General features: G+C 39.7%; 1 protein-coding gene across 4 annotated transcripts in view; it reads left to right on the top strand.

Moving 5' to 3' along the window:
* The window catches only part of SMUG1 (single-strand-selective monofunctional uracil-DNA glycosylase 1), a 145192-nt gene that overhangs the window by 7571 nt on the left and 111066 nt on the right, over positions 1-26555 (top strand). Inside the window, exons 1-4 of one of the 4 annotated variants that reach the window (XM_087925367.1) lie at positions 1539-1610; positions 3392-3510; positions 4335-4600; positions 13938-18219. In XM_087925367.1, the coding sequence (XP_087781493.1) occupies positions 4349-4600; positions 13938-14465 (780 nt within the window). In that variant the 5' untranslated portion in view covers positions 1539-1610; positions 3392-3510; positions 4335-4348 and the 3' untranslated portion in view covers positions 14466-18219. Of the gene's footprint in view, positions 1-1538; positions 1611-3391; positions 3511-4334; positions 4601-13937; positions 18220-26555 lie in introns of those variants that run through there. The other 3 variants (XR_015741923.1, XM_026714744.2, XM_026714748.2) reach the window with 3 other exon arrangements.

Genomic DNA, 26555 nt, shown 5'->3' with positions numbered 1-26555 from the left:
CTTCGGTGCATAAGCTCTCAGTGTACATACAAGCAACAGGTGAATAATATAGCAGTATTCCAGTATTTGAGGGGCTGTGACAAAGAAGAGGCAGTCAACTTATTTCCCAAAGCATCAGAAGGCAGGACAAGGAAGATGGAAACTAATCCAGGAGAGAAGCAACCTAGAATTAAGGAGAAACTTCCTAACAGTGAGGACAATTAACCAGTTGTGGTGCTCCCTCACTGGAGGTTTTTAAGTAGAGATTGGACAGCCACTTGTCTTAAATTGTATAGGGTTTCCTGCTTGAGGAGGGGATTGCACTTGACTAGAAGTCCTCCAAGATCCCTTCCAGCTCTATTCTGATCGACTGATTGAGTTGCTTTTCAGAGATCTGAGGCCCAGTCTCTTAACCTGCTAAATGAGATCTTTTGCAATCCACATTTGGGATTATTTTGGAGGGTAGGACCAGGGGTGGGATTCTACCAGTTCGCACCTATTCACTAGAACCAGTTGTTAACATTCTAAGCAGTTCAGAGAACTGGTTGTTAGAAGAAATTACTGGACTAATCCTGTAAGGAAGGTAGGAAGGAAACATTCTGGTGTTGCTTACAGAAACTGCCTCTCCGTTAATTCTTATTACGTTGTTGGCAGGACTAGCCTTCCTGTCTCAGGAACGTCTCTGGAGTTCCCCCCGCCCCTTTGCTGGTACTTTGCTTGTGTGGAATGACCATTCAAAGGTACAATGGCACTGAAAAAAGTGACTTATGACCATTTTTCACATTTACAACTGTTGCAGAATCCCCACAGTCATGAGAGGCCAGGCAAGGAGATGCGTGCCTCAATGTGAGTGATATTGAGTTGGCGACACCGAGCCAATAATATGACCACCAAGCCATGCCCACCACCTAAGCCACGCCCACAGAATCAGTTATTAAAAAATTTTTAATCCCACCCCTGGGTAAGACTGAGGCATGACATCTCTAGGCCCCACTGAGAACACCCTCTGAGTAGTCAGCCGCAGAAGTGCCTTTGCTGAATAAATATTCTCCCATTGAAGTGCGGCTCTTGAATTTTATTTTATCTTTTTTCCAGGACGTAAGTAAGCACATGTTGGGAGGTGGCTGTCTGTCTTTAATCACAAGCCTTTATAGGTTATTTACAGTAATGTTTTGTATCTTGAGTGAATGCTTTACTAATTATGGTAATAAAAAAGGCAATAAAAGGCACGTTCCCGGTGGAGGAATATATTTGGAGGCCTTGCCTGGTTCACTTATAAGCGGAGCCGTGATAGGAATTGCCCACCCGCTCAGCGGTGGAAGAAATCAAGCTGTTATGTGCGAGCTGCCATGGATTAAGGTGTGACATGAGGAAGGGGATGCTATGATGGATTGGAAGGAAGGGAAGGGGGCAGAATTTGAACCCCTCCCCAAGTGGTGGTGCTTAAGGGGGAAATGGGTTGGTTAAGATATAGCTAAGCAAGAAGGGATTCGGGTTTGGCCTGGTCCTTGTGCACAAAGCAGGATCTAATCTTAAGCACTGGCTTTTTTTTCCGTTTTAAAAATACAGACAGTTCCCTTAAGACTACAATTGGGACCAGCATTTCCATTGCTAAATAAGAGGATTGTTAAGTGAGTTGCGCATGATTTTAACTCCTTTTTTTGCCGTGGTTGTTAAGCATGCAGTTATTTGTGTTGAAACAAATATCCATCTGGTTCAGTTCCAAGCTGGGAGAAAGACACTGGAAACATGGAGTCTGATTGGAAAGGAAGTTTAATGATGAACAGAACCAACAGCAGTCCTGGGTTAGCTGACAAAATGGAGTTGAGAGCGAGAGGCTTTTATATCTTCCTTGAGTTTTGTTTTTGAGCTTCATGTTCCTGTGCAAGAACATGTCTTCTATTGGCTGTTGTCAGATTTCCATGGGGTCATGTAGAGGTTATTTAAGGGTCATAGCTGGCTCTATAGTCAAAAGAGGAAATGCAAATCCTAGGTGCTTGTCTGAGCTAAGTTTGGTTGAAGTTTGGACTGCTCTGGACTGCTTCTAATTCTACCCTTCTGCCTTTGTTTCAGAATATCCTGTCTTGAATGGATTTCTGCCTGCAGCATTTGCTTTGCCTATGAATAGAGCTATCTAGATACCTGTCTTCCTTTTTTTAATAAGCTCTTTAACTCTTAAGTGCTGACATCTGCTGTGGGCTATTAAGGAAAGTGTGGGTTGCTTTCTTCCTCTAAAAAACATGTTTCTCCATTTCTCCCTTTGGGAAATATGATATTCTGCCTTTTTAAAAAATATTCCACAAAATATTTTATTCTTCTAGGAGGGGGGTTGGCTTCCCATATTAGTGAATCACATGCTCCTGAAGCAAATCCGGCTTCTCCCATTAAGCAAAGCCGGTTTGGGATGCTACGATGGTCATAAGCGCAAGGAACAGTTGTAAGTTACATTTTTGAGTGCCGTTGTAACTCCAAATGATTGATAAATGAATGATTGCAAGTCAAGGACTGCATGTACAGGTAGTGCTTGACTTACAACAGTTCATTTAACAACAGTTACAACAGCACTGAAAAAAGTGACTTACACCCGTTTTTCACAACACTTGCCAGCATCCCCATGGTCATGTGATCAAGAAATCAGACGCTTGGCAACTGACTCGTATTTATGACGGTTGCAGTGTCCCTGAGTCACGTGATCACCTTTTGCAGCCTTCTGACAAGCAAAGTCAATGGGTGAGCCAGATTCACTCAACAACCCTGTTACTAACTTAACTGCACTGATTCACTTAACAGCTGTGGCAAGAAAAGTCACAAAAAGGAGCAAAATTTACTTAACAAATGTCTCACTTAGGAAGAGAAATCCTGGGCTCAATTGAGGTTATAAGTCAAGGACTACCTGTAGTGACACTGGGTCTTACACAGCTTTGAAAACACTGCCATTTTTTTTTATTTGTAGGATAGCCAAGGCCCTTTAATGCTTGGAAAGTGAGGGCCTAGCCTAGACCCAATAAAGGCAATCAATTTTTTCCCCTCAGGTAATTGCTGCCTGCATAGTGAACAGAAATTCAGCAGGAGAAGGCTTTCCTGTTATGAAGAAACCCACCTCCTGTTGAATTTTTGGATGGTATATGGATATTGAACTTCTCAAATTCTTGTAGGAAAAAAATATTCAATTTTGTAATTGATAATCTTCCTGGCTTTGGGGTGGGAGGGGGAAGCATTTTTATCACAGCAAAATAATCAGTGCACATGTTGTTTGGTAATTCCTGGGTAGCCTGCATTGCTTTTGTGAATTTAGATTTTCCAATTAGGGCAAAGGGAATCTGGAACGTTTCATCGTAGATTAAAATGTCTGAATCAAAATAATTTCCATAATTACATTATGATTTTTCCCCATTATGATTTTTCATTTCAGCAAGCTGTACTTCCTAAGGCTGTAAGAAAAACTGCATTATCACTACAAGCTGTAGAAAGGCAATATTAGAATGGGATATTAGAAATGCTTTCGGACATTTCAGCAAAAGAATCAGCCTGGTAAGAAATAAATAAATAAAAGTTCACCATAAAAACTATATCAGAAGTCTGCCATGCTTTATTGGTTTTCCTTAAGAACGTACAACTATTTTTCAGGCCAAGATTTGCACCAGTCTGTGCTGCCATGTCTCTCATGGTTAACATGTGGGCTTGTGTGAACACAACTATCTTAGGATCATGCTCCTTCCGAGGAGGTTTGATCAAACTTAAGGTCCAAATGCAATATTTGCATTCAAATTATGCTGAGGAAAAATGAGTCAATGTTTTGTGTGCCCATCTTGCTTTATTCCATACTTTTTTAATATAAATAATGTTTACATATTTATTTTGGGGAAAGTTACAGCCAGAAGATGAATTAAGCTAGGACTCAGTTAGTGTTGACATTATACATGTATAAACCAGCCCCTATTTAAGGTATGGATATTGGAGAACTTCAAAAAATAAACAGCAAAACATAGAACGAGGTGTGGCTTACATTTAGTGAGAAAGTAGGTTTATTTATAAACAGATCTTTTTCCTTTCTTCATACCAGGTTTATCTGAGCATATGCAGTTTGTCTGTCTGTTTGTCTATCGATCAATCAATCGATCTATGCAAGATCACAAGATGTAGAGAGACCTGGCCAATAGAATCACCAAGAATCGGAGATGACTGAATGGATAACATTATCATCTATATCCATCTATCAGTCTGTCTGCCTTTGCCTATCTGTCTATTTATCTATCACATTTCTGAACCGCCCATCTCCCTCAAAGAGAGAGGGATATTTCTATACACACATACATACATCTCGGGAACTGATGTTTTCTTTTCTTCTGTGCCAGGTGGAGCAGTTCCAATGAACTCCTGGGAGGTTCCCATGAACTTTCTGGAAGAAGGTGGACTGGCTGAACGGTTTCTTCACATTGAGCGAGAGCAGATAGTCCGCCTGAATTCTCTCAGCTTCCTTGATCCTGTACAGTATGTTTATAATCCCTTGGATTATGCTTGGGAGCCTCACCAGGACTATGTACGTAAATATTGCCATTCCCGGAAGGAGGTGCTCTTTCTTGGGATGAATCCAGGGCCTTTTGGCATGGCTCAGACTGGGGTAAGCAAACAACCAAGGCTGAGGCTGGGAGGGTAAGAGTCACAAAAAGAGAACCGAATCTTCAGCAAAAGACAGATTAGGATTGTGCATATATACCAAATGCCCTGTATATATGCCTTCACTCATACAGAGCTCAAATTCATCTAATGTACTCTAATATAGCCACCTGCCTCTCCTTAAAAAAGGCTCCTTATGAAGAAAAGTCCGTCGCCTTTCAAGGGCTCTCTTTCATTGTCCAGTTGCTTGTATGATAATATTTGTTTCCTCCCCTTGCAACTTGAATCGATTGATTTGATTTTTACCTTCTGGGGCTTCATTTCCTCCACTTTCTACAGGATAGCAATTTAAATACTTGAAAATGGCAATGGAAACCTTTAAAATTTGCTTCTTGAAGAGATACTAAAGGAAGCCAACTCTTTCAACTCTTCTTTAAGATCTTTTTACCTTGTTTTCTCAATTTGTAACATAAATATAATTTGTAATGTACCTGTGTAAAGCATAGGTAGTTCATCTGAATGAGCAGAAGAAAGGTCCAGCAAGGAAGAAGTAGAGATAAAAAAAACAAACAAACCCTTCTTTACGGTAATCTTTTCTGCCTTGAAGTTGGAATGGATATCATTTGTTGTCCGAATCTTGGGATCTACCATTCTGTTGGAATGCTAGTCAAATAAACTCAGATGAGAAAGAATTCCATGCATATTGAGTTAGTATGGTTTCCTTCTCTGTGTCTAGCACAGAGGTGCTTTTTCAAGAGGCAACTGGAGTTTTTTTTTCTGAAGATGTTTCGCTTCTCATCCAAGAAACTTCTTCAGCTCTGACTGGATGGTGGGGAACGGAAAGATTTATACCGTATTTATCGGCGTATAACACGCACAGGCGTATAACACGCATTCCCTTTAAGAGGGAAATTTCAGGAAAACGCGGGGGAGCGCGACATCCCACGCTCACCCTAGCACTATGGGAGCGGGATCCCAAAGGGATCCCGCCTCCTGGATATCGGCGATAACACGCCCATCATTTGCCCCTATTTCAGGGAGTGCGTGTTATATGCCGACTCTCCTTGCAGACTGCTGGTTATTTGCATTCTTTTAAAGAGTCGTTGAGGCCACTTGGAGGTTTATCTGTGTCCTCAGGGTCATCTGAGTAGTGTAAATGGGTGTGGAGCCTTCTTGGAACTGTTGAAAGGATTGTGTTGTAGGGGGCAGATAGATGATGTTGTCCTTTCATCAGGTGACCCTGAGGACACAGATAAACCTCCAGGTGGCTCAATGACCCTCTAAAAGAATGCAAATGACCAGTTGTCTGCAAGGAGTATAAATCCTTCCACTCCCCACCATACAGTTAAAGTGGAAGAAGCTTCTTGGATGAGAAGTGAAATGTCTTCAGAGAAAAACAAGGAAGTCCAGTCGCCTCTTGAAAAAGCATCCTTGAGACAACCATGACCTGGATAATCGAGACTCTCCATAGATAATAGGCTAGTAGCTTTTGTAGTCCTTTTTGCAGGGCAAACTAGCAGGAGCAAATAGGTGAATGTGAATGGGGGTGAGAGAGTTAAGTATGGCTCTACATTTTCGTAACTTACAGTCTCAGCCCTACTTTGTTAATTCTTATAGGAAATACTTCAAGTAGGTATATATGTAGTAACAGAAAATGTTTAGTCACTCTCTCACAGTCAAATTACTGATCCTGAAAAGCATCTTTATTGTAGTAAAATATCTTATATATGATACTTTGCTATTTTTTTTTCTGCAGAAGGTCTGTACCTGTCTACATTTCTGGCTTAGTGGGTGTTTCTTGTCTCCCCAATTTCCTACATGTGACATTTACCTTCTGTGCAGTATCTGCATTCAGTGTCTCTTCCTCCCACTGTAGCCAAGTTAACACCCAGACAGATAATTCAATTTCTGCTTTGATGCTATGCTAGGGAAGGAAATGGGTAGGGAATTGATAATGTGGCGAAGTGCTTGCTGAGATTCTGCAATTTAAACATGTGTGGGTGTACGTGTAAATTGACTGATTATTCTCTGAATGTCGGAAGCACTTAGTGCCAAAGAAAGGGCTTCTGATCTTTTTTTACAAAGCAATTATAAGTACAATTGTAAATTTATCCCTTATTCTATGGTTACAGTGTAACTCTCTTTTAATAATCTAATCTATCTAGTCATCAAAACCATAAAATCCTAAATTCATTTTTTTTCCTGTTTTATTCAAAAAATCCATCAGGGGTTTTCAGTCAGCAATAAAGATAGATACTGTCTTTTCTCTGAATGAAGAAGTCAATTTAGCAATCTCAGCAAATTTTGTCATCTTTACCAACTATTCCTCCATTGTGGGTAATGCCAAATCTTTCCATCTTTGTGCATACAATGATGTCATTGCAGTTATCATATACAAAAATGAAGTTCCATATTTTTTTTCTATCCATCCCAAACGAAAAACCTCTGGTCTTAATTTTATATCAATCTCTAAAATCCTCTGAATCAGAGTGTGTATTTGAATCAAAGTTTCTCCAGTTATTTTTACACCTCCACCAAATATGATAAAGTGTCCCTTCTCATATTTCCAATAGAAATTTGAAGTGCCTTTATACATTCTAGACAAATTCTCTTGTGACATAATACTAGTGGTATATAACTTTATAAAAATTCCTTTAAGATTATAAAAGTATAAACTTCAGTCCTTTCAAGCACATGTTTTCTTATTGTTCCACCTACAGTCTAAATGTAAATGTTGGTTACAACATTTTAGTCCATAAATTTTTTCTACTTGCTCTTCTGTTTCAAATTTCCATGAAATACATTTAACAATTTCATGTTCATTATTTGCACACAATCCTATTTCAAATTCTGTCTTACAACATTCAAAACTATAAAACTTTTTTCCTCCACTTTAAAGTTTTCTAATAACCGTAGATAAAAAAAAAACCATTAGCAACTATATCCCTCTGCCACCAATTCTTCTCCTGGTTTTATTTTATCCCTCCTTGACAAAATTCTAGTAACTCACAGTAAGTTAGCCAGTTATTTTGGCCTATTATTTTTCATCTATAAAATGTGTCTTGTTCTGAGAGCCACAAAAAATATTTTACTTGAAATTTGTATCTATCCCATATTCTCAATATAGCATATCTAGTATAAGGATTTTTAACATCCACATTAACCTTGACTTTGTCGTATGACGAGTATCCATGCCACTCAAATCTCAGGTCATGTCCTTCTATTTGTCAGTAGCACCCACTCTTTCATCCAAACCAAACAGCAAGCTGCAAGATATAGTTTCAAGTCCAAGTAGACCCAATCTTCCTTTTTCCTTTACATCTTCTAACACCTTATATTTAACTTGTGGGTTTTTTTTTTTTTGCCCTGCCACACATGTTTAGATAGATCCTTCTGCCACTATTTAAATGGTACATCAGTTTTCAAAACAGATATTTTCTGAAACAAGAATGCCATTCTAGGAAAGACATTCATTTTTATCGCATACATTCTCCCCAGCAATAACAATTTTAGTTTTTGTGATCTTAACATTTCTTTTTAAACTTCGTTCTATAACATAGCTGTTTTGTAACAACACAATTCAATTTGTTATAGTGATACCCAGATATTTTACTTTTTTTCCAATCATAAAATTTGTTTTATTCATCAGTTCTGTTTGATTTTCCATTTTCTTATTTTTGTTAAACATGTTTGTCATGCAATCTTGAAACCCACTAATGCATCCAATTATTTGAATTTGCCCATTAATGTTTTAATTCTCTTTAAAGGATCTTCCAAAACACACACCAAATCAGCTGCAAAAGTCAACTTACAGGTTTTCCACAATCCTCTCATCTTATTTTATAACTCTGTTCAGTATTTCAAGAACCAAAATAAAGGAGAGAGGAGACAGTGGACATCCCTATCATGTTCCTTTTATGATTTGTGTTTTCTGTGAAGTTTAAATTGATTTTACCCATTTTATAAAATTCTCTCCAAAATTCATCCCTTGCAAACTTTGAACAAGAAAGGCCAATTCAAATTGTCAAAGGCCTTCTCTGCATCTAAGAAGATCAACTTAGCTTGTTTTTTTTATTATGTTGCTCCAAATATTCCAAAATGTCCAACATATTTCTAAGATTGTCCTTTAACCATATTTTTAAGTAAGAAGCCACATTGATCCTCAGGCATGAATTCTTGCAAAATTAATTTCAGTCTATCAGCTAGAACCACAAATTGCAGTCATTATTCAATAACAATAGTCTATCCTTTCTTGTTAAAATCAGATCTTATCCCTCTTTAAGTATTAGTGCTATACTGGCGTCTTTCCAACTCTCTGGCATTTTTTTTTTGTCCCTGTAAGATTGTGTCATTATCTTTTAATAAAGGTTATTAAAGTTCATCCTCAAAACATTTATAATAAGAGCCTGATAATGAATCTGGTCCTGCCACCTAACTTGATTTAATCTTTCTTATAGCTTCAGAAACTTCCCTTATAGTTATAGACCCATTCACGAACTGTCTGTATTCTTCTATAAACCTCAGTAAATTTTGTTTCTTTAGATATTCATCTATTTTTTCCCAGAGAGATATTATTTCTTTCATACAAGTTGAAATAATATTGATGAAATATTTTGTATAGCATTTATGTTAATGGAATATCCATTAATAGGATATATCTCTCTTGTAATTTCAATATTAGTTTTCCTTTCCTTTCCTTTCCTTTCCTTTCCTTTCCTTTCCTTTCCTTTCCTTTCCTTTCCTTTCCTTTCCTTTCCTTCTTTCATTAATATATATGGCAATCCCTTCCCTGCTTTGTTTGCAAACATTTTTTCCTTTACGCAATTCATTTTTATTTCCATTTCTCTTCCAGTGCTTTTAACATTTCTTTCCTGTTAACTTCTTTGTATCTTTTTTCTTTCTTTTCTATTTTCTTTTCCTTTTTTCTTCTCTTGCACTTTTAGTTTTCTCTTCAATTTATTTTTCTTTTTCTTCTTCCTTTATATTCATTTTATAACACACACACACACACAGAGCTAAAAACCATCCAGAGTTTTATTTAAACCATGATAATTGCAAGTTGAAGCTTGGGGCCATTTGTTTCCATTACAAACCCTCCTTTTCAGAGTTCATGATATTTGCATCCAGTGTTCTGTAGGAGCACAGAAGTTGTTTCCAATTCTGTTTTTAGTTTTTTAGGTTATTCCTAAATAACCTAATTCCAAATAGTTGTCTTTTTCAAAAACCAAACAGATCTTGGCTTTGCTATTTTTTCCCCATAACCCCCTCATTTTAAAAAGGGGACAGATACCTATCTTTGCTAGAAGCGGTTGCTTTCTAGCCAAACTTTTTCTCAAGTGCACATTCCCCATATCAAGTCACATCTCAATTTCAAATCAAACCAAATCCCTTATTACAGGTGTACAATCCAGACTTAATAAAACTTACTAAGTAAAATCTTACAAATTAGAGCTACAAGGTCGAACAAAAAAGGCTACACGGTAAAGGATTTACATTCGTATTTGTGCTATTTTGCTGTCAAAAAATATACGAGTTTTATTTACTAGCTAAGAAAACAAACTGCAAAAGCAACAGTTACCTTGGGGTCCTTGCTTGTTACTAAGAATTGCACCTGAAATTCTTCAGTCTGTTCCAGAAATGGAATTACAAAAGGTGTTAGGATCTCTTTGCAGATTTCTCAGTTGAAATTGCAATATAATAGGACTTCATCTTTCAAATCAAGCCATCATTAAAATGGCAAAGCCTTCCCACACATGGAATTTAATATCTGATTTTGTGATTCTAATTTCCCAGACGTGCTGTGAACTTACATTAGCTCTTCTGTTATCAGAACTTTTGACTGTGGTGTTTAGCTTATCATATATTCCTTAAGTGCTCATAGTTCAACACTCCAAAACCCTGCATGTGTGAATTCAGTTTAAAGACACGCACACACTCAGTGCAAGAATATTTTGTATCACAGGGGACTGACCAATCCATCAATTTAGATTTCTTTCAGCTGCAGATTTATTTTCCAAACATTCATTTGTCTTGTGCTAATTCTACATCAGCTTGTAACCTTGTCTTTTAAGAAGTCCTCTCCAAATCCCTTACGTGGTTTTAGGATTATTTACTGATGCATATATTTTCAGACCAATTCTCAATGTTTTTCCCCCATAGAATAATATTGAAAAAAATAATTTGCAATAATACCTTATTTTTATGCACTGCATTGTTTCTGGAGGGTCCTCCTTTGTACTGGCGGGGAAATAAAATTTAGAGAAGAGCTGATATTTCCAGATCACGTTTCGAAGTTTGCTTAGTTAAGAAAGTACATTAGACGAGTTCACAATAAGATGCGACACAAGCACATTTGTTTCCCATATCTAGATCTATTTTTTTCTGGGATTTCCACCTCGACACTCCTTCACGCCAATGTATCTAACAGAATTCTTGCCCCAAAAATATTTAAAAAGGGTTCCCCCCACTTCCTTTAAATGTGTTCTTTTTTGGAGGCTATCGTGAAAAATCCCCATCATTTTCTTAAGAAGGTTTTTCAGAAGTGGTTTGCCCTTGCCTCCTTCCCAGGGCTCAGAAAAAGTGAGCAGCCAAGGATACTCAGCTGGCTTTCTACCTGAGACAAGACTAGAACTCACCGTCTTCCAGTTTCTAACCGGATGCCTTAACCACTACACCAGACTGGCTCTCTAAATTAAAGATTCATTTTAATTTTTAAAAAGTAAAACAATTTAGCATTCCGTAAGAGAAAACACAATCCAGAATGATTTATAAGAATGCCCATGGTTTTCACATAGACTCATTGCTGGCTGGATTGTTGTAAACGTGCATCACCTAACCTTTGCACGAAGACTGGGAGTAAGTGGGGAGTTCATAGACAAAGTCTGTGGAGAAGGTAAGTTGGAGAAAGAGTCGCAGTGAGCAACTCCATCCATTTGGCAAATCAGATGCCATATTAGTTATCTTATGAATGAAAAAATCCTCATAGGAGACACTTTCTTTGATTATGTTAAAATCTGAAATGAGTTCCGTTGCCTCAACCCCCGCAAGGTTGGTACCCTTTGGTTGAACTACAGATTCAACACTGTAGGCTGATTGGCTGCTGTTTCCAGGGGTTCAGGCAGGGAAGATTCCCAACCTTACTTGTAGCTGCCAATGATAAAACCTTAAGGCCTTCCTTAGAATTCCCACATTGTTTTGTGGAAATCATGACAGCTAAATTGGTATGAGTCCAATATAAATGCTGGAGTATAGATATTCCTTGGCTAGGATCCTAGTACATGTCATCTTTAATTATATGTGAGAAAGGTTATGGAGATGAGGAGCCTTGTATTACAGGAACCTCTGGAGGCTCCATGCATTGTAGGCATAGAAGCATGCTATGTCTCCGGTCCGTATGCTCCTATTTTGGTTTTAATGATCATTTAGAAAAGTACACAGCCCACTTTCAACAACAGCACATTCTCCATGCAGTCTGCAAAACCTAAAATATAAGAACAGAAATAGTTCTTCCTGTGAAACAGCCAGTCAAACCTCACAACAATAGAGGAAATTCAAGCCAAAAGGGAGCAAGATAGTAAAGGCATAGGAGAACTTTGGCTAATGCGGAAAGGTTAATGGTAGACATTAAATGGGGCTTCCTGGAAGAGGACTTTGAAAGGTGGGGCACTCCACTGAAAAATGGCTCTTATTCCAGTCCCCACCAGGCTCCCTGTGGATGATGGGGCCCTGAGAGAAGAGCTTCAGTGAAACCATTATCCCTGGATCAAAGTCGGAGGGAGCAGAAACATTAATGTACAACCACATCAATAACACATTAAGCCTATTGTCTCCATGCTAATTGAGACCTGGGAGCTTCTCCTGAGACATAATAATAGTTTGGGGCTCAAAGAGGTGGACTTGGAACCATTTGCTAATGCTTCAGAGAGGCATGGCGAGGGCATTCTCTCAACTTTGCCTAGGATTCCTGTCTTTCCATTATTATTTATTATTTTATGATAAACTTTAAAAAAATGAATATTGTTCGTAGCTTGTTGCATCAAAGTGCAACAAAATGCAAGTGGGATAAAAAAAAGAGAGCACTTTTACTATAGAACTGAGATCCTAGGTGGGTGTCTCTGTCCTTTTGCAACATAGGAGATGTCCTCCGCAAGCTTGGATGCATTGGGTTTCCCAAAAAGGCTTCCTAGTTTGGTTTAGCAAGCACCATTCTGGAGCCTTAATTAGCTCTGTGGAATCTGAGCTGCTCAGCCTAACAGAGCCGTTCGCCAGACCTCAGCAATTTCATCAATTCCCACAAACCTCTGTAGCTGCTGTTTTTTCAAACTGCTCAAGAATGAGATAGGAGAGTCCACTGGACATTCTCCACTTTTCTATTTGTGCTGGGCCATCCTTACAAACCCAGACTGAGAAAGGTAAACGCAAGAATAATACGCTGGCGTTCACAGGATGCGATAGGTCTTTTGATTTAGATATGAAGGGGCCGACTAAGGTAGCCTTACCCAAACTGGTGAACTACAAATGGGTTAGGACGGTGGCTGTTGAAATACACAGAAAAGCCCACAGGAATGTCTTAGATGTTTAATTGGGAAACAGCACCCAAAAGGGTTGAATAAAGAAAAATAGAACATTGTGTGGGAAGTTGAGAAATGATAGTCAAACCTGTTTAGCATGTTAAAGCTGAGATATTGTGCTTATTAAGCTACACTATATTTAGTGAGTTCACAACTGTTTTTAAAGCATGGGATAGATAAAGTACATTCTTCAATAGTCCTCTGCCTTGGAGCTTCAGGCTCCTAGTCCTCTTTCCCCATCTTCCTTCCTTCCTTCCTTCCTTCCTTCCTTCCTTCCTTCCTTCCTTCCTTCCTTCCTTCCTTCCTTCCTTCCTTCCTTCCTTCCTTCCTTCCTTCCTTCCTCCCTCCCTCCCTCCCTCCCTCACATTTTCCTATTTCCTTCCCATTGTGAAATTCAAAACAACCCAGAGGGAGTTCTAGCCCATCTCTCATCTGCACTGGGCTGTATAGAGACCTCTTTTAATGGTTGTGGCAACGCATTCCTTCTTGGCAAGTGAGTTGCCCGAACTATTTCCTGAAGTGATACTGAGGAGCTAAACAAGGGAGAATAGAGTGGCACCCTGATGGAGGAATCTCTCCCTACTGAAGGGTGGCATATTTTGAGAGGAAAATGTGTTTATAATGTGTTTTCCCTTCCCTCCATTTTCAGGAGGAGGATTCCCCCCCCCTACTTAAGGGTTAAATGTCCACTGCAGATGTCTCAAAACAAATGCAGACCTCCACCTCATGCCCACACCGAGAGACCTTTCTCACAACATATTTCTCCTCTAGGTGCCCTTTGGAGCAGTGCAGCTTGTTCGAGATTGGCTGCAGATAAGTGGACAGGTGTTTCGGCCAGCATGCGAACACCCGAAGAGGCCCATCCGTGGCTTGGAGTGCCCCCACACGGAGGTGAGTGGAGCCCGTTTCTGGGGCTTCTTCCGCTCTGTGTGTACCAAGCCTGAAAAGTTCTTCCAACACTGCTTTGTCCACAACCACTGCCCACTGCTCTTTGTCAGTCAAAGCGGGCGCAATCTGACACCAGCCGACCTGCCAGCTGCTCGGCGTGAACAGCTCCTTCAGATCTGTGATGATGCCCTGTGTGAAGCTGTGAAATTATTGGGTGTTGCAACAGTCGTTGGGGTTGGACGCTTTGCTGAACAGCGCGCCCACAAGGCTCTGTCAGCCGCTGGTATCCCAGTACGGGTAGAGGGGGTAATGCACCCATCCCCTCGCAATCCCAAAGCCAACAAAGGCTGGGATGCCATCATCCGAGCAAAACTGGAAGAACTAGGCTTGATGGCTCTCATCACGGACTAACTGGGAATTCCATGTTGAAGAAAGCCAAGAGTCTTTGCTTTGGTTCTCATGATTTCTGGATAACGTCGGAAGCATTAATTCTTCTGTGGACTCATTAGAAGAATCGTCTAGCCTCAGGTCTACATATTTTTTACACTTTTACTTTCACTACTCTTGTTTACCCTCCTGAGGTAAATTCATCATTTAAAGATTATCCAGATTTTTTATATATATAAAGGAAGGCCAGAATATATTGTCCTTGGTGCTAACCACTTATTTAGATGCCTTTATTCAGTTGGCTATCAGTGTCTTGCTATATACTTCACAGTAGGTGTTCATGTTGCGGTTTTGTGCAACAATATTCCGATGGAGGTTCTGCCTAATCTTTGCCCTTTGGCAGTGAGTGGCTCCTTAACACTACTTATGCTAATGGACTACCGGTTGAGTTAGCCCAGTATTGTCTACTCCATCTATAGCTCCTTAAAGCCTAGAGCTGCTCAATTTTTTTATATGTAGAGCAGATGCTCTGTCCCAGAGCCAAAATTGTGAATCGAGAGGGAGGGGTGCATTATGGCAACTGTGGGAACTGCCTCTTCATAATTACTTTTAATGCTGCTGTGATTCCCCTTTGCCTATCAGAAGAAAAACTAAGCTGGGTTCTAGAACACTAAAAAAAAGGTCTAACTAGAAGTAGGAGGAATGAGATCTGTGGTTCTGTATGTTTCCGCATTACTGTACTCTTTTGAGACGAGCAGTTCCCATCTCGTTCCTTTCTACTTTTTGATCCATGGGTTTTTGGGAAAGAAACAAAGAAGAGGAAAAGATGCTCCCTCCTCCTCTTCAGTTCTTGGTTTTGTTTTGTTTTTAATTAAAAATTGCAGCTAGCTACTCTTGGCTAACTGCTGAGTTTGAAGCAGCAGCAGCAGCATTTCTGAAAACAGTGCAGGTGTATTCCACGTAGACCAGATTACCTTGCAGTCTGTTCAGCTGCCTGCCTGCTACATCCTGGAGAAAAAAGAACAAATTTGTAGAAATTCTCCTTTATTGTTGCTGTACTAAGTAAGCTTGGATTAAACACTGTCTGAATGTGGGGTTTTTGATGCTGTCTGAATTTGGATGTTTTCTTGCAGATGTTTCATTGCTTAATTAACCAACTAGGTAACATTATCGGTGCATTGACAGGGTTACCTAGCTGGATAATTGGATAATGAAATGCAAACAGAAAAACCAACCAAGCTCAGAAAGTACCAAGGATACCACAGTGCAACCTTGAGCTGCAAATATTTGCCTCAATGTGGCTACTGTGCTTTTGGGGTGTGGCCCCATCAGTAAAGTCCAACAAAATGGATGTGTTGAGCATGGAGGGGAATTCAATCATCGCAGAGCTGAATTTGGTTCAGAAGCAATCTGCCTCTGCCACTCGGCCTACGTTTCTTGTGCTATCCTATGCAAGTTACATATTCCTTTGTATCAAGCTTCTAGTTTTCTTTGTAATAATGCAGAAGTGATTGTTCTTCGTTTTCTTCCAGGATTAAAAAAAAACAAACCCTAATTTTATATCCTTTGATTTTCATGTCATCTCTTAGCCAGCTACTCATTCAGTCCAGTCCTGTTTAGGTTTATTTGGTTCTTATTCAATCAGACAGGTTTACTAGGATATTGCTACCTGCCATGACTTTAGGAGTTTATTATTTAAAAGCTGGGCGTATTCTGCAATATAGCAATCCATCTTTGGCTTTGAGGAGCCATATTAATAGATAGCAATGCATTATTTTATGCCAGTCTGGAATATTTAAACTGAGGGTGCGTTATTTTTGAGCCCCTTTCCTTTAATAGCCTCCCAGCCAAAAATATGATGATAGTGCTCTTATATAGCCGATAAGGTGGATTACAGCATTTGTAACTTTGCTGATTTGAGAAATGAGTGATGGAGCACGTGCATGGTGAATGAAAGGATCCCGATTTCATTTGGGGCATGTCTAGGGAGACCATGTTAGCCAGACTAGAGGCACTAGCAGCAGGGCCACCCGCTCAAAGTCTGGATCGCGTTTAAAGCAGATTAGGAAGAGGATATTCTTAATTGAAAAAAGGAATACTGGTGGGATGAAATAACGTATCACCCACGCCTCAGATGAACACTAATAGTCCTTGATTTACGAGAACAATCGGGGTGTTTGGGGGGCATTTTGGGGTGTTTTTAGGCAAACGCCCACAAAACAGCCTGAGAACGGCCCCAAAACGCCCCATTTTGGGGAAGTTTTTCTGTTGTTTCTGGTTGTTTTTTGAAAACAGACTGAAAAACAGGTGGGGGCAGGGCCAGCCAGTGGTGGGATTAGCTCCAACTGGCTGAATCCTACCTCTGCCTTTGAGGCGAGTGACTGGGGGACACGGCTGAGTGTGATGAGTGATGTCACCCACCCAGTCACATGACCAACTGGCTGTGCCTACCCAGCCAGAGAACTGGTTGTTAAGTTATTCCAATCCCATCACTGTTCCTAAGTTTGTAAAATGGCCATAAATCACTTTTTTCAGTGTCATATCTTTGAACAGTGACTAAGTGAACTGTTGTAAGTTGAGGAAAACCTGTACTTACTTTGAACTCAGTTGGACAAAAATTATTGGAGAAGCTCTGGGATGACCCTTTGCTTCCTTTAACCAAGCGGTTATTACCCCCTGTATAAAGAATCTTGTGCCATATTAGGAGGGACACATAGGCTTAAATAGAGATCTGCTATCACTGTATTTATTTGACCTTAGGAAAGAAAAAGACATTGCTTTCATTGAGATATTTCCAGCGTCTTCCCCCTGTCCTTAATTAATAGAGTAGCGTATAGTTGTTTGTCTGAAGATATACCTCCTTTTCAGTTGAAGCTACTGAATTCCATCTGTAGTTTTATTTTAGCCTTTGCATTTGTTCTCTCTTACCTGTCATCCTTCAGATGAATATGTTGAATATTGACTGAACAGCCTTTAATCAACGTGGTCCAACAGGATTTGGGAAAAGCCAGTGTTTCCTCATCCTTGCTCTAACTAACAATAACATTGATTCTAAGCATGCACCACACAGAGTTTTGAGGCCTTCCAATTTGTATCTGTAGCTCATCAGTATGGTTTCTCTTCCAGGAATAAGAATTGTAACTTAAGAATTTTAAGAGAGTTTCTTTTGAAAAAAAATTGCTGGATTGTTTTTTTTCATACTATTTTCAGTCCAGATTACTTTTGGCAATTCCTTCGATAGAGAATATTGGCTGGTTACTGTGGGGACGAATAATCTGCATTGTTATTGTGAATTATTCATTGTTACGATGGAAAATGTCAAATAAGATGCTACTTTGGAACACTGAATGGTATTTGCTTGGCCCAGCTATATTGTCAGTGATTACCTACTCAAAAAGAAAAATTATACTCATTCTTTACTGTTTACTGGAATGTATAATGCTTAATTAATAATGCACCCAATTTATTTCTAGCATTGATTTAACAAGCTAAGAGTCTCACTTTGAGGCTGAGGATCAGTGACTGACAGCTGATAAAATGCAGCTGTTTCTGTTGTGGAACAGAAGCCATCCAGGCCTGGTTTGGCTGTGGTGCAGAGGAGGTGGCTGGCAATGTTGTTACAGCACTTACACTTATTTTTCCATTGGGGTGAATCCTCACTTCACCCCAACTCCTCCCTTGGTCTTCTCCCCTTGCCCAGAATTACTTAGCTGTATTGTACCCTTTGATATTTGTACAATTGTTTTTAAAAAATAAATCATTGCTTTTTTGTGGCTCATGTTTTCTTTGATTTCTTTGTCTTGCAGAGGGTAGAAATTCAAATTAATGTGTGGGTGTGTCGTGGGAAGGACTTTTTTTCTGCCTGTTTTGATGGAGCCAGGTGAGGATGGGGGTCATATGGTTTGAAAGCAGGGGTGCCCCCTGTTTTCCCACAAGTCTTCCTGCTACACAGAAGTAGAATTTAATTGTACCCTTTCTGGAAGGGCTACATCCAGGGCTACATGTTTTTGAATATTCTGAGCATCTAAAGAGGGTCAGAGAATGCAGTCTAAAAGTCAGCCACTTACACACAAACTCACACACACCTGGGAGAGGAGGAGGAGGAGGAGGAGGAGGAGGAGGGAGAGGGAGTTTGGCAATCCAGAGCACCCCAAGATCCATGACTGGCTGAGGAATTCTGGGATTTGAAGCCCGCAGGTCTTAAAGTTGGACACCCCCCAGCGTAGAGCAATGGGTCACTTTAGCCAACAACTCAAGAGTTCCATGCTTAGGTCAAGATTCTGCCTTGCTTTTGTTTGGCAACTATGACCGTCTTGTGCCATTCCCCTTCCTATGTTTCAGGTTGAGGTAGTCTAGCATCCGTTGCAGACATTCAGCTATGGTCAGCAGGAAGCAAGCTTGTGCAACCCATAGCTGACATTCCCGACTCTCATCTTATTCTTTTAGCCACCTATCAGATTGAAAACTGCAGAGTTAAGAGTAGTTTTAGCCAATCCAGCAGTGCCATCTTTGCCTTCTAGTGTATATTGCTTGATATGGCATAAGCCTTGTGTTTGTAGCATAATGGATTTTGTTGTTGTTGAAGCTTGTCTGCCATATTGTGCAAAAGAAAAGAAAAAATATGTGGTAGGTCTACTTCATTTTCCTATCGGTCAGAAAGAATTTTGTACATGCTTAGAGGTACTCAGCCATAGGACCAGAAAGTTAGATAAATAACTAAATAAATAAACTAAATAAAAGTAGGAAGAATAAACATTCTTTACATACAGCTTACAGACATGCCTACTCTGGAATCTGTCCAACAGGTGGGTTGCTTTTGAGATGTTAATTCCTTTCTATTCGGTGAGCTCTCTTTTTTTAAAAGAAAGCCAGAAGGGCTCTTCGTGACTTTGTTCCACATGTTAATGTAAAAAAAAAAAAGGTAGTTTAAAACTTGCTGTTGCCTCAGTGCTTATATACCTTGGTGACATAAAGGTGTCAGGGAGCTCTCCTGCCTCTCTCTGGCTTTGAGGTTGCTGCCATCAGAAATGCATCAAATCTCCTACACCATCTTCTGATTTTGAGATCTATACATCTCATGAATGTAATCCTTTACCTTTAGATGGGATGTGGCCGCTAGCCCAGTGTACCCAGTGTACAGTGGCCGCTAGCCCAGTGTGAGAGCTCACTGTACTCTCGATGGCCATCAGATCACCAGTGCAGAGTGAACAGAAAGAATTGTAGGCTTCTTTGTAACTCAATCTCCATCTCCAAGAACAGCTGTTACCAACTCCTGTCAGCTTGTTACCTACATATCATCAGGGGGCCTGGGGAAACCACTTTGTGCTTGTAGGGAAAGAGTAATTTCATTGGATATATCTTCCACAGCAGAATTATAGGCATACGTGATAGAGAACAAGTGGCGAAACATGTTGTGATACAAACTCTACCTGTTAAGTGCTTATGTGCAATGCTGCAACACCAATAGGAAGGGATCAGTGTGATGTCAAAATGCATGGTTTGTCATTTTGGCACCCTATTTAGACATGGGCACCCCTGAACAAAACTCATCTTGCAGTATGTCAGTATAGGGCCAAGAACGCAGTTTTAATTTATCACTCATACATTTTGTGATGGATTCCTCTGAATATAAGTTGTCATACAACAAGAGAAAGTTCGTAGTCCTCATTGTTGGTGGGGTAATCCCACTCCACAAATTGTAGAGAACCCTCCATGAATATAAGGATTTAATTGTGGTTGAAAAGAAGAAAGTGTAGGTAATTGATATGGCAATACCAGGCAATAGTAGAATAGAACATAAAAAATTGGAGATCAGAAAGTATCAAGGTCTGAAAATTGAAGTTGAAAGATTATGGCATAAATTGCCATGGTGGTCCCAGTGCTTAGTAACAAACTGGTTAGTTTGGAAGATGTCTTTTGAAAGTGTCTAAATGCTATTACTTTTACTATTTTTTTGGTATTTTTTTTTATTTTTTAATATAATAATTCCATCTTCACTTGAACAGTGTGTTGTCCGGGTGCAAATATCTTTGTAGAATAATAATCAAAATTTACAGCATTATTCATTACATTAGTATTAATTCTACAATAGTAAAATAATAATAATATTAAACATACTAATCATAATATTTGCTTGTCTCTCTTAACGTATCTTCTTAACTTTGTTTCCCTGTTTCTAACCTCAATTTTTATTATTTAACCATTGATAAAATAAATCCCATGTCATATAGTATTCAATTTGCTCTTTCTCCTTAATTGCAAGCGTTAGTCTATTTTTGGGTAAAATCCCCAACAGAAATATTTCTGGCTTTAAATCAGTATGCTGCTTTATCATTTTTTCCAGCCACATAAGTATTTTTGTCCAGTATTTATTTTTTATTTTTTTATTTTTTGCTTTGGGGCAAGTCTACCACATGTGATAACCTGACCCTGTTATCTGGGGGACTTTTACTACTTTTTAAAAACTACTTTTATTACTAACCTTTATTACTTTTACAAATAATTCAAGGTAGTGAACCCATCTAATCCTTTTTCCTCTGTTTTTCCCACAACAGTCCAGAGTTTGGCTAAAAGAAGATATGCTCAAGATTACCCACTTGTCTTTGGTGGCTAAGGTGGGACTTGAACTCAGAGTCTCTTGCTTTCTAGTCTGATGCCTTAACCACCAGACTTTTCATACAATTGAGACTCTGAAGGAGATGTGAAGGCTATAGCCTTTGCCCTAACCTAGATGGCTAGTTTATGTGCTGGGGTTCTTAAAATAGAAGCATGCTTGATACATTAGCCCCCCATGGAGCTGATTTTTAAGAAAAGCTGACATTTTTTTTATATTATGAATAATAGCATTCCACTAGCACTGTTTATTAAACTAATTTATATAACTACCCCTTCTCACAAACAAGCAACTCTGGGCAACTCTGCAATAGAGCTAAAACAGTTAGCAACTACATTAAAATGTATAAACACCAAAACAAAACAAAGAATAATAGGGATGTTAAAAGTAGCAGACACTAAAAGACCTGGTGACGTTCTTAATGGATGGAAGGGTCCTGGGTTATGATGTCCACATGCAAAAGGAAAAGAACAGCACAGGTACCCATGGTGGCAAAACTCCAGATTTTTGTAGCTGATTGATGAGAAGTTGTAATAAAAGGGTTCTAAGAATGCACTGTTTTCTTTGACACACGGATGCCACTTCACTTCGTATATTTGTAAATAAAGGAGTTTGGAACAATTCAAGTCTCTTTCTTTCCTCCCTGGGGGCACTGATGGGACACTAAAGCTACCTCATAGAATTGCCTACTTCTAGAAAGCGGCAGTCAAACATGGCTATATCGCATTGTTTCTTTAAGTCCCAAGGCACTCTTTCCTTAGAGCCTGAGATCATTACCTCACCCCTCCTTTCCATCCCAACCAACCTGACGCATCCAGTTTTTGATCTCCTGCTGCATTATAACCTGAAATCTGAGATTTTACTTCGGAACGAACAGATGGGACCAAGGGCAGGAGGGGAAGCCACAGGCTTGTCAATGACGGGTGGGAAGCAATCAAAGCAACTCCCTACCTCTCACTTGCATCAAAGATCACTTTGTATCGAATTGTCTGGCTTTTTTCAGCATCCGGTGAGAATCACTTTTTGGGATTAAAAAAAACTTCTAAATGCTGAGGTGATGAAAGAATTCTCTGGCCTAACCAAAATAGAGAAATTTGAGACGGAATCTTCCATTTGGAGGACAAAAACATTGCAGCAGCCACTTAGAAAGTATGGCAAAAGACTTGTTCCCCAGGCAATTTTTTTGGAACAGTGGGTTTCCTCCTTTTCAGACACATAAACCACTCTTGGCCTCACCCATTTCTGGAAAGTTGTTTGAATTTTTCACTACGTCTCCATCTTTTTTTCATTCTCTCTGGTTTTAATTTCCCCGGTTTAGTACAGAAATTTAAAAAAAAATCTGGTTTTGGGAGAACCCTTTGCTAGAAGATTCCTGTTTTGAACATGTGGTTGGCTGTCCTTAGATAACAGGACAAAACTCCATGCCGAAAGTATTCCATTTAAACTTGACCCTACAAGATTCAGGAAGTGTTGTAAATTGCTTCTTTCATGCAGGCTTTCAGTGCTTTTGTAAATGATAATTGTTAGACATGGTTTGTTTGAGTTTATTGGTTTAGAATGCTACTGAAAATTACTGGTATGGGTTTACTTACTGTAGCTTTGTCTTTTTATTGTTGATTCAGCTACTCTGATTTTATAAAATTACACAAATTCTGCTGGACATTTAAGATCAACACACTGATCACTGTGAGCCTTTGCAGTGTCACTGGAATGGTTTTGTCAGCAAATCCACATGACAACTTTTTTAATAACTTACATTCGAACTTTGGCCACTTAATGAGAAGGAAGGACTCACTGGAGAAGAGCCTAATAATGAGAAAGATTGAGGGCAATAGAAGAAGGGGACGACGGAGAATGAGGTAGCTGGATGGAGTCACTGAAACAGTAGGCATGTGCTTAAATGGACTCCTGAAATGATAGAAGGTCTGGAGGAATCTTGTCCTTGGGGTTGCGATGGGCCGGACATGACTTCACAGCTAACAACAACAACAGTTGAACAGAAACGGGAACACCTTGTGTAATCCAATTTATTTTCATTTTGATGACTTGTTTATCATTATGCAATTAAATGGCCCAAGGTTTTCAGCTAATCTGATGGCAAAAAGCACCAGTGTTTAAACACTTGACTAGGAATCTAGAAACTGTGAGTTCTAGTCCTGTCTTAGCATGAAAGCTGGGTGGGAGACCAGTTGTTTTCTCTTAGTCCACCCTATCCCACAGGGTTGTCACTGTGTGGATATTAGGAAGAGGATGGTGTATTAGATATCTTAACTGCCTCGAGTTATTTATAAAAAAGAATAAAGGCAGGATTAAAACATATTTCAAAAATTATGCAGCAGTGTTGTAAAGCCAAATCCTTTGGCTTCTGTCACACTATAAAATCAACACGTCAACTCTGCAATTTATCTAGCTGGGATTGTGTAAGAGGAAAGCTGAATTAGTCTATTGGTCCTTGTAACCTGTCTCACATCCAGTCTACATTTGCATAACCAATCTTTCTCCCCCACTTTCCCTAAATTTCACCACAATTTGAATCCTACTTTAATCTAGCCATTTTATGCATCTTATGCCTTTTAATAAAATTTATTAGAAAAGGTGCTATCAGACTCCTGATTTTTGGCTGGGACTACATAATATTGAAAGAATAATCACAATCAATAATAATAATCAGTAATGAATAATCAATAATCGCTACCCCATCCATCCCCCCACCCCAAAAAGTCGAGAAGTATCAGAAAAGACAAACAAGAGAAAGAGAAAGATTGGGGCAAGGAATGTCCCCAGATGTTCCTATCCTACCCCATGTAATGTTATTCTTTACACCCTTTTGTTCACTGAAGCCTAATCAGATTATGCATGTTACCCACAAAACAACTCTGTGAAATAGATTGAACTGAAGAAGAAATAAGATAGATCTAAGATTGACTAGTTAACATCACAACGTTTGAATGAACTTTTAGGACTGCTAGGTTGATGGTCCAGAGCAGGGCTGTCCAACTCACTGCCCACGGCCTGAATGCGTCACGCGCTGGCCACACCCATGCCTGGTTTAGTGAAGGGGGAAAAAGTTCATCATGTGACACTGCCGTGACGATGCGAGTTTGACACCCCTGGTCCAGAGGAACAAATATTAGGAGATATACATACTGCCAAGGACACTGAAGAAGTGCTTTGTAATCTACAGTATTTGGCTCATAATGTCTTTTGTTGATGACACTTGAAATCACTTGAATTCTTCAAGACCACAGAGCTTCCCACAGGTGGATCAATTTTTTCACCAGAACTTAACACCTGAGCACTGAACTTACAAAAGAGACTGAGGCTACTCTTCTATTTTGCCTGTTCTCTGGGATTTCATTGATGGTCGTGCCTTGAGATGGGGCACTTTTCCAATTTTTACAGCATCAGTACCAGGTGGCTTGTGAGTTATTTATTCTTTAATTGCAGAGGGAGATGTTCATGATGAATGAGACTTCCTATTTAACTGAACAATTATTTGAAAATTACACATCTTTATTCACTAAATGAACTTTTAATCAGGAAATCGACTGGCTATGAATTCCATAGGCTCTTGATGATAAAACAAGTCCTGCAACGTTGGTGCAGAAATGTTGCAAAAAATAAATTTACTGAGACATTGGAAGGGATGGGAGCTTGTGTCTATAAATTCTATTTTTTTTAGCATGTATCATTGACCATCGAAATAATTTGTTTCACCCTATTGTAATTGTCATTGATCTCCTTATTACAATGGAAAACTGTGGTATTGTAAAGTGATTTACAATCACTTTTGACAGAAAAAAAATCAGTGATAGTTTTTGGAGAATAGATAAATGATCAATGTCCTATTCACCGGTGTTCAATATGATATCTCGATTGTTTCTCAAAAATATAAATACTGTTGGTTCATACTGTATTTTTCTTCTGTTTAATACTGCGTCTAGTGGCTGCAAGGCCTTAGATCTCAGTTATTTAGCAGCTGACTGCCAAATATGTGAAGTCTTTTAAAAAGTAATCTGTTGATTTTAATAATGTAAGCTCTGCCAGGTTAATTATGGTAGATGGGCTGGCATTGCCAGATTAATGAAGGCATGTTGTGGTACAGTTATTTGAGTAGATTCTAAAGTGTAATACAAATACAAGTTTTTTATTTCATGAATAGAGAAGAGCAACAAAAATGATTAGATGACTGGAGGCTAAAATATAAAGAATAGTTATGGGAACTGGGTATGTCTAGTTTAATGAAAAGAAGGAGTAGGGGAGACATGATAGCAGTGTTCCAATATCTCAGGGTTTGCCACAAAAAGAGGGAATCACGCTATTCTTCAAAGCACCTGAAGGCAGGACAAGAAGCAGTTGATGGAAAATAATCAAAGAGATAACTCCCCTAGAATTAAGAAGAAATTTTCTGACAGCTAGAACAATTAATCAGTGGAACAGCTTGCCTCCCAAAGTTGTGGGTGCCGTAACACTGAACGTTTTTAAGAGATTGTCTGAAATGGTATAGGGCAGGCTTGTCCAACCCGCAGCCCACGGGCCGCATGCGGCCCAGGTCGCCTCATAATGCGGCCCAGTGCCCACCCCAACCTTCGTGCCAGAGCCGGCGAGGAGGAGGAGGAGACAGGCGCGAGGTGGAGCGAGGCGAGCGCCAGGCCAAGCAGCAAGAGAAAAGGCGGGCGCTGTCAGAGCGCCAGCTCCTGCTGTTGCCGCCGCCGGCACCGCCACCGCGTCTGCCCCCGCCGCGTCTGCTTCTGCCCCCGCCGCCACCCCCGCCGCTTCTTCCCCCGCCACCGCTGCTGCTGCTTCTGCCTTCCAGTCCTGCCTCATCCAGCCGGGCCATTTGCAGGAGGAGAGGTAGGCGTGAGGCGGGCGAGCTTCCCCCGCCCCCCTCAAAATTTGGCCGAAAATAAACTGTGATAAAAAAACTGTGATTAAAAAAAACGTGATAAAAAATAAATAATTTTTAATAAATAATAAAAACATCTCACTAACTTCATTTCCAAATAAATTTAATATGTTAACTATGTTTTCTATGGTTTTTGGGGATGATCGGGTATCGTTACTGTTATTTTATTTTATGTGCGGCCCAAACCAAATTTTCATCTTCTAATGTGGCCCAGGGAAGGTGAAAGGTTGGACACTCCTGGTATAGGGTTTCCTGCTTGAACAGCGGGCTGGACTAGAAGATCTTTGAGATCCCTTCCAACTCTGTTCTTTTGTTATTCTGAGAAGTAACTTCATACTGCAGAAGCCCTCAGAGCCCCCTCTGAGGGCTGGGTACTGTGAACTATCTTTTCCTCTAAAGTTTTAGGAGAAATGGTGCCAGAGAAGCTCAGCCTTTGCTAAATGCTTTTGCTATGTTTCTACTCTTCTTTGACAAAACTTTTGAGTAATGCATGCAAAGTGCTTCTGTGCTTTTCCTCAATCCTTTCTCTTGCTGGAACTTTCTACGCCTGAGGTCCTTCCTTCAGGACCCTTGGCATACATGAGTGATTATTTTG

Source organism: Pseudonaja textilis, chromosome 2 (genome assembly GCF_049901715.1).
Source record: "Pseudonaja textilis isolate UNSWEBS1 chromosome 2, rPseTex1.2, whole genome shotgun sequence".
Classification (NCBI taxonomy): Eukaryota; Metazoa; Chordata; class Lepidosauria; order Squamata; family Elapidae; genus Pseudonaja; species Pseudonaja textilis.
The sequence above is the reverse complement of the archived record's forward strand: the minus strand, read 5'-3'. Positions and strand labels throughout refer to the sequence as shown.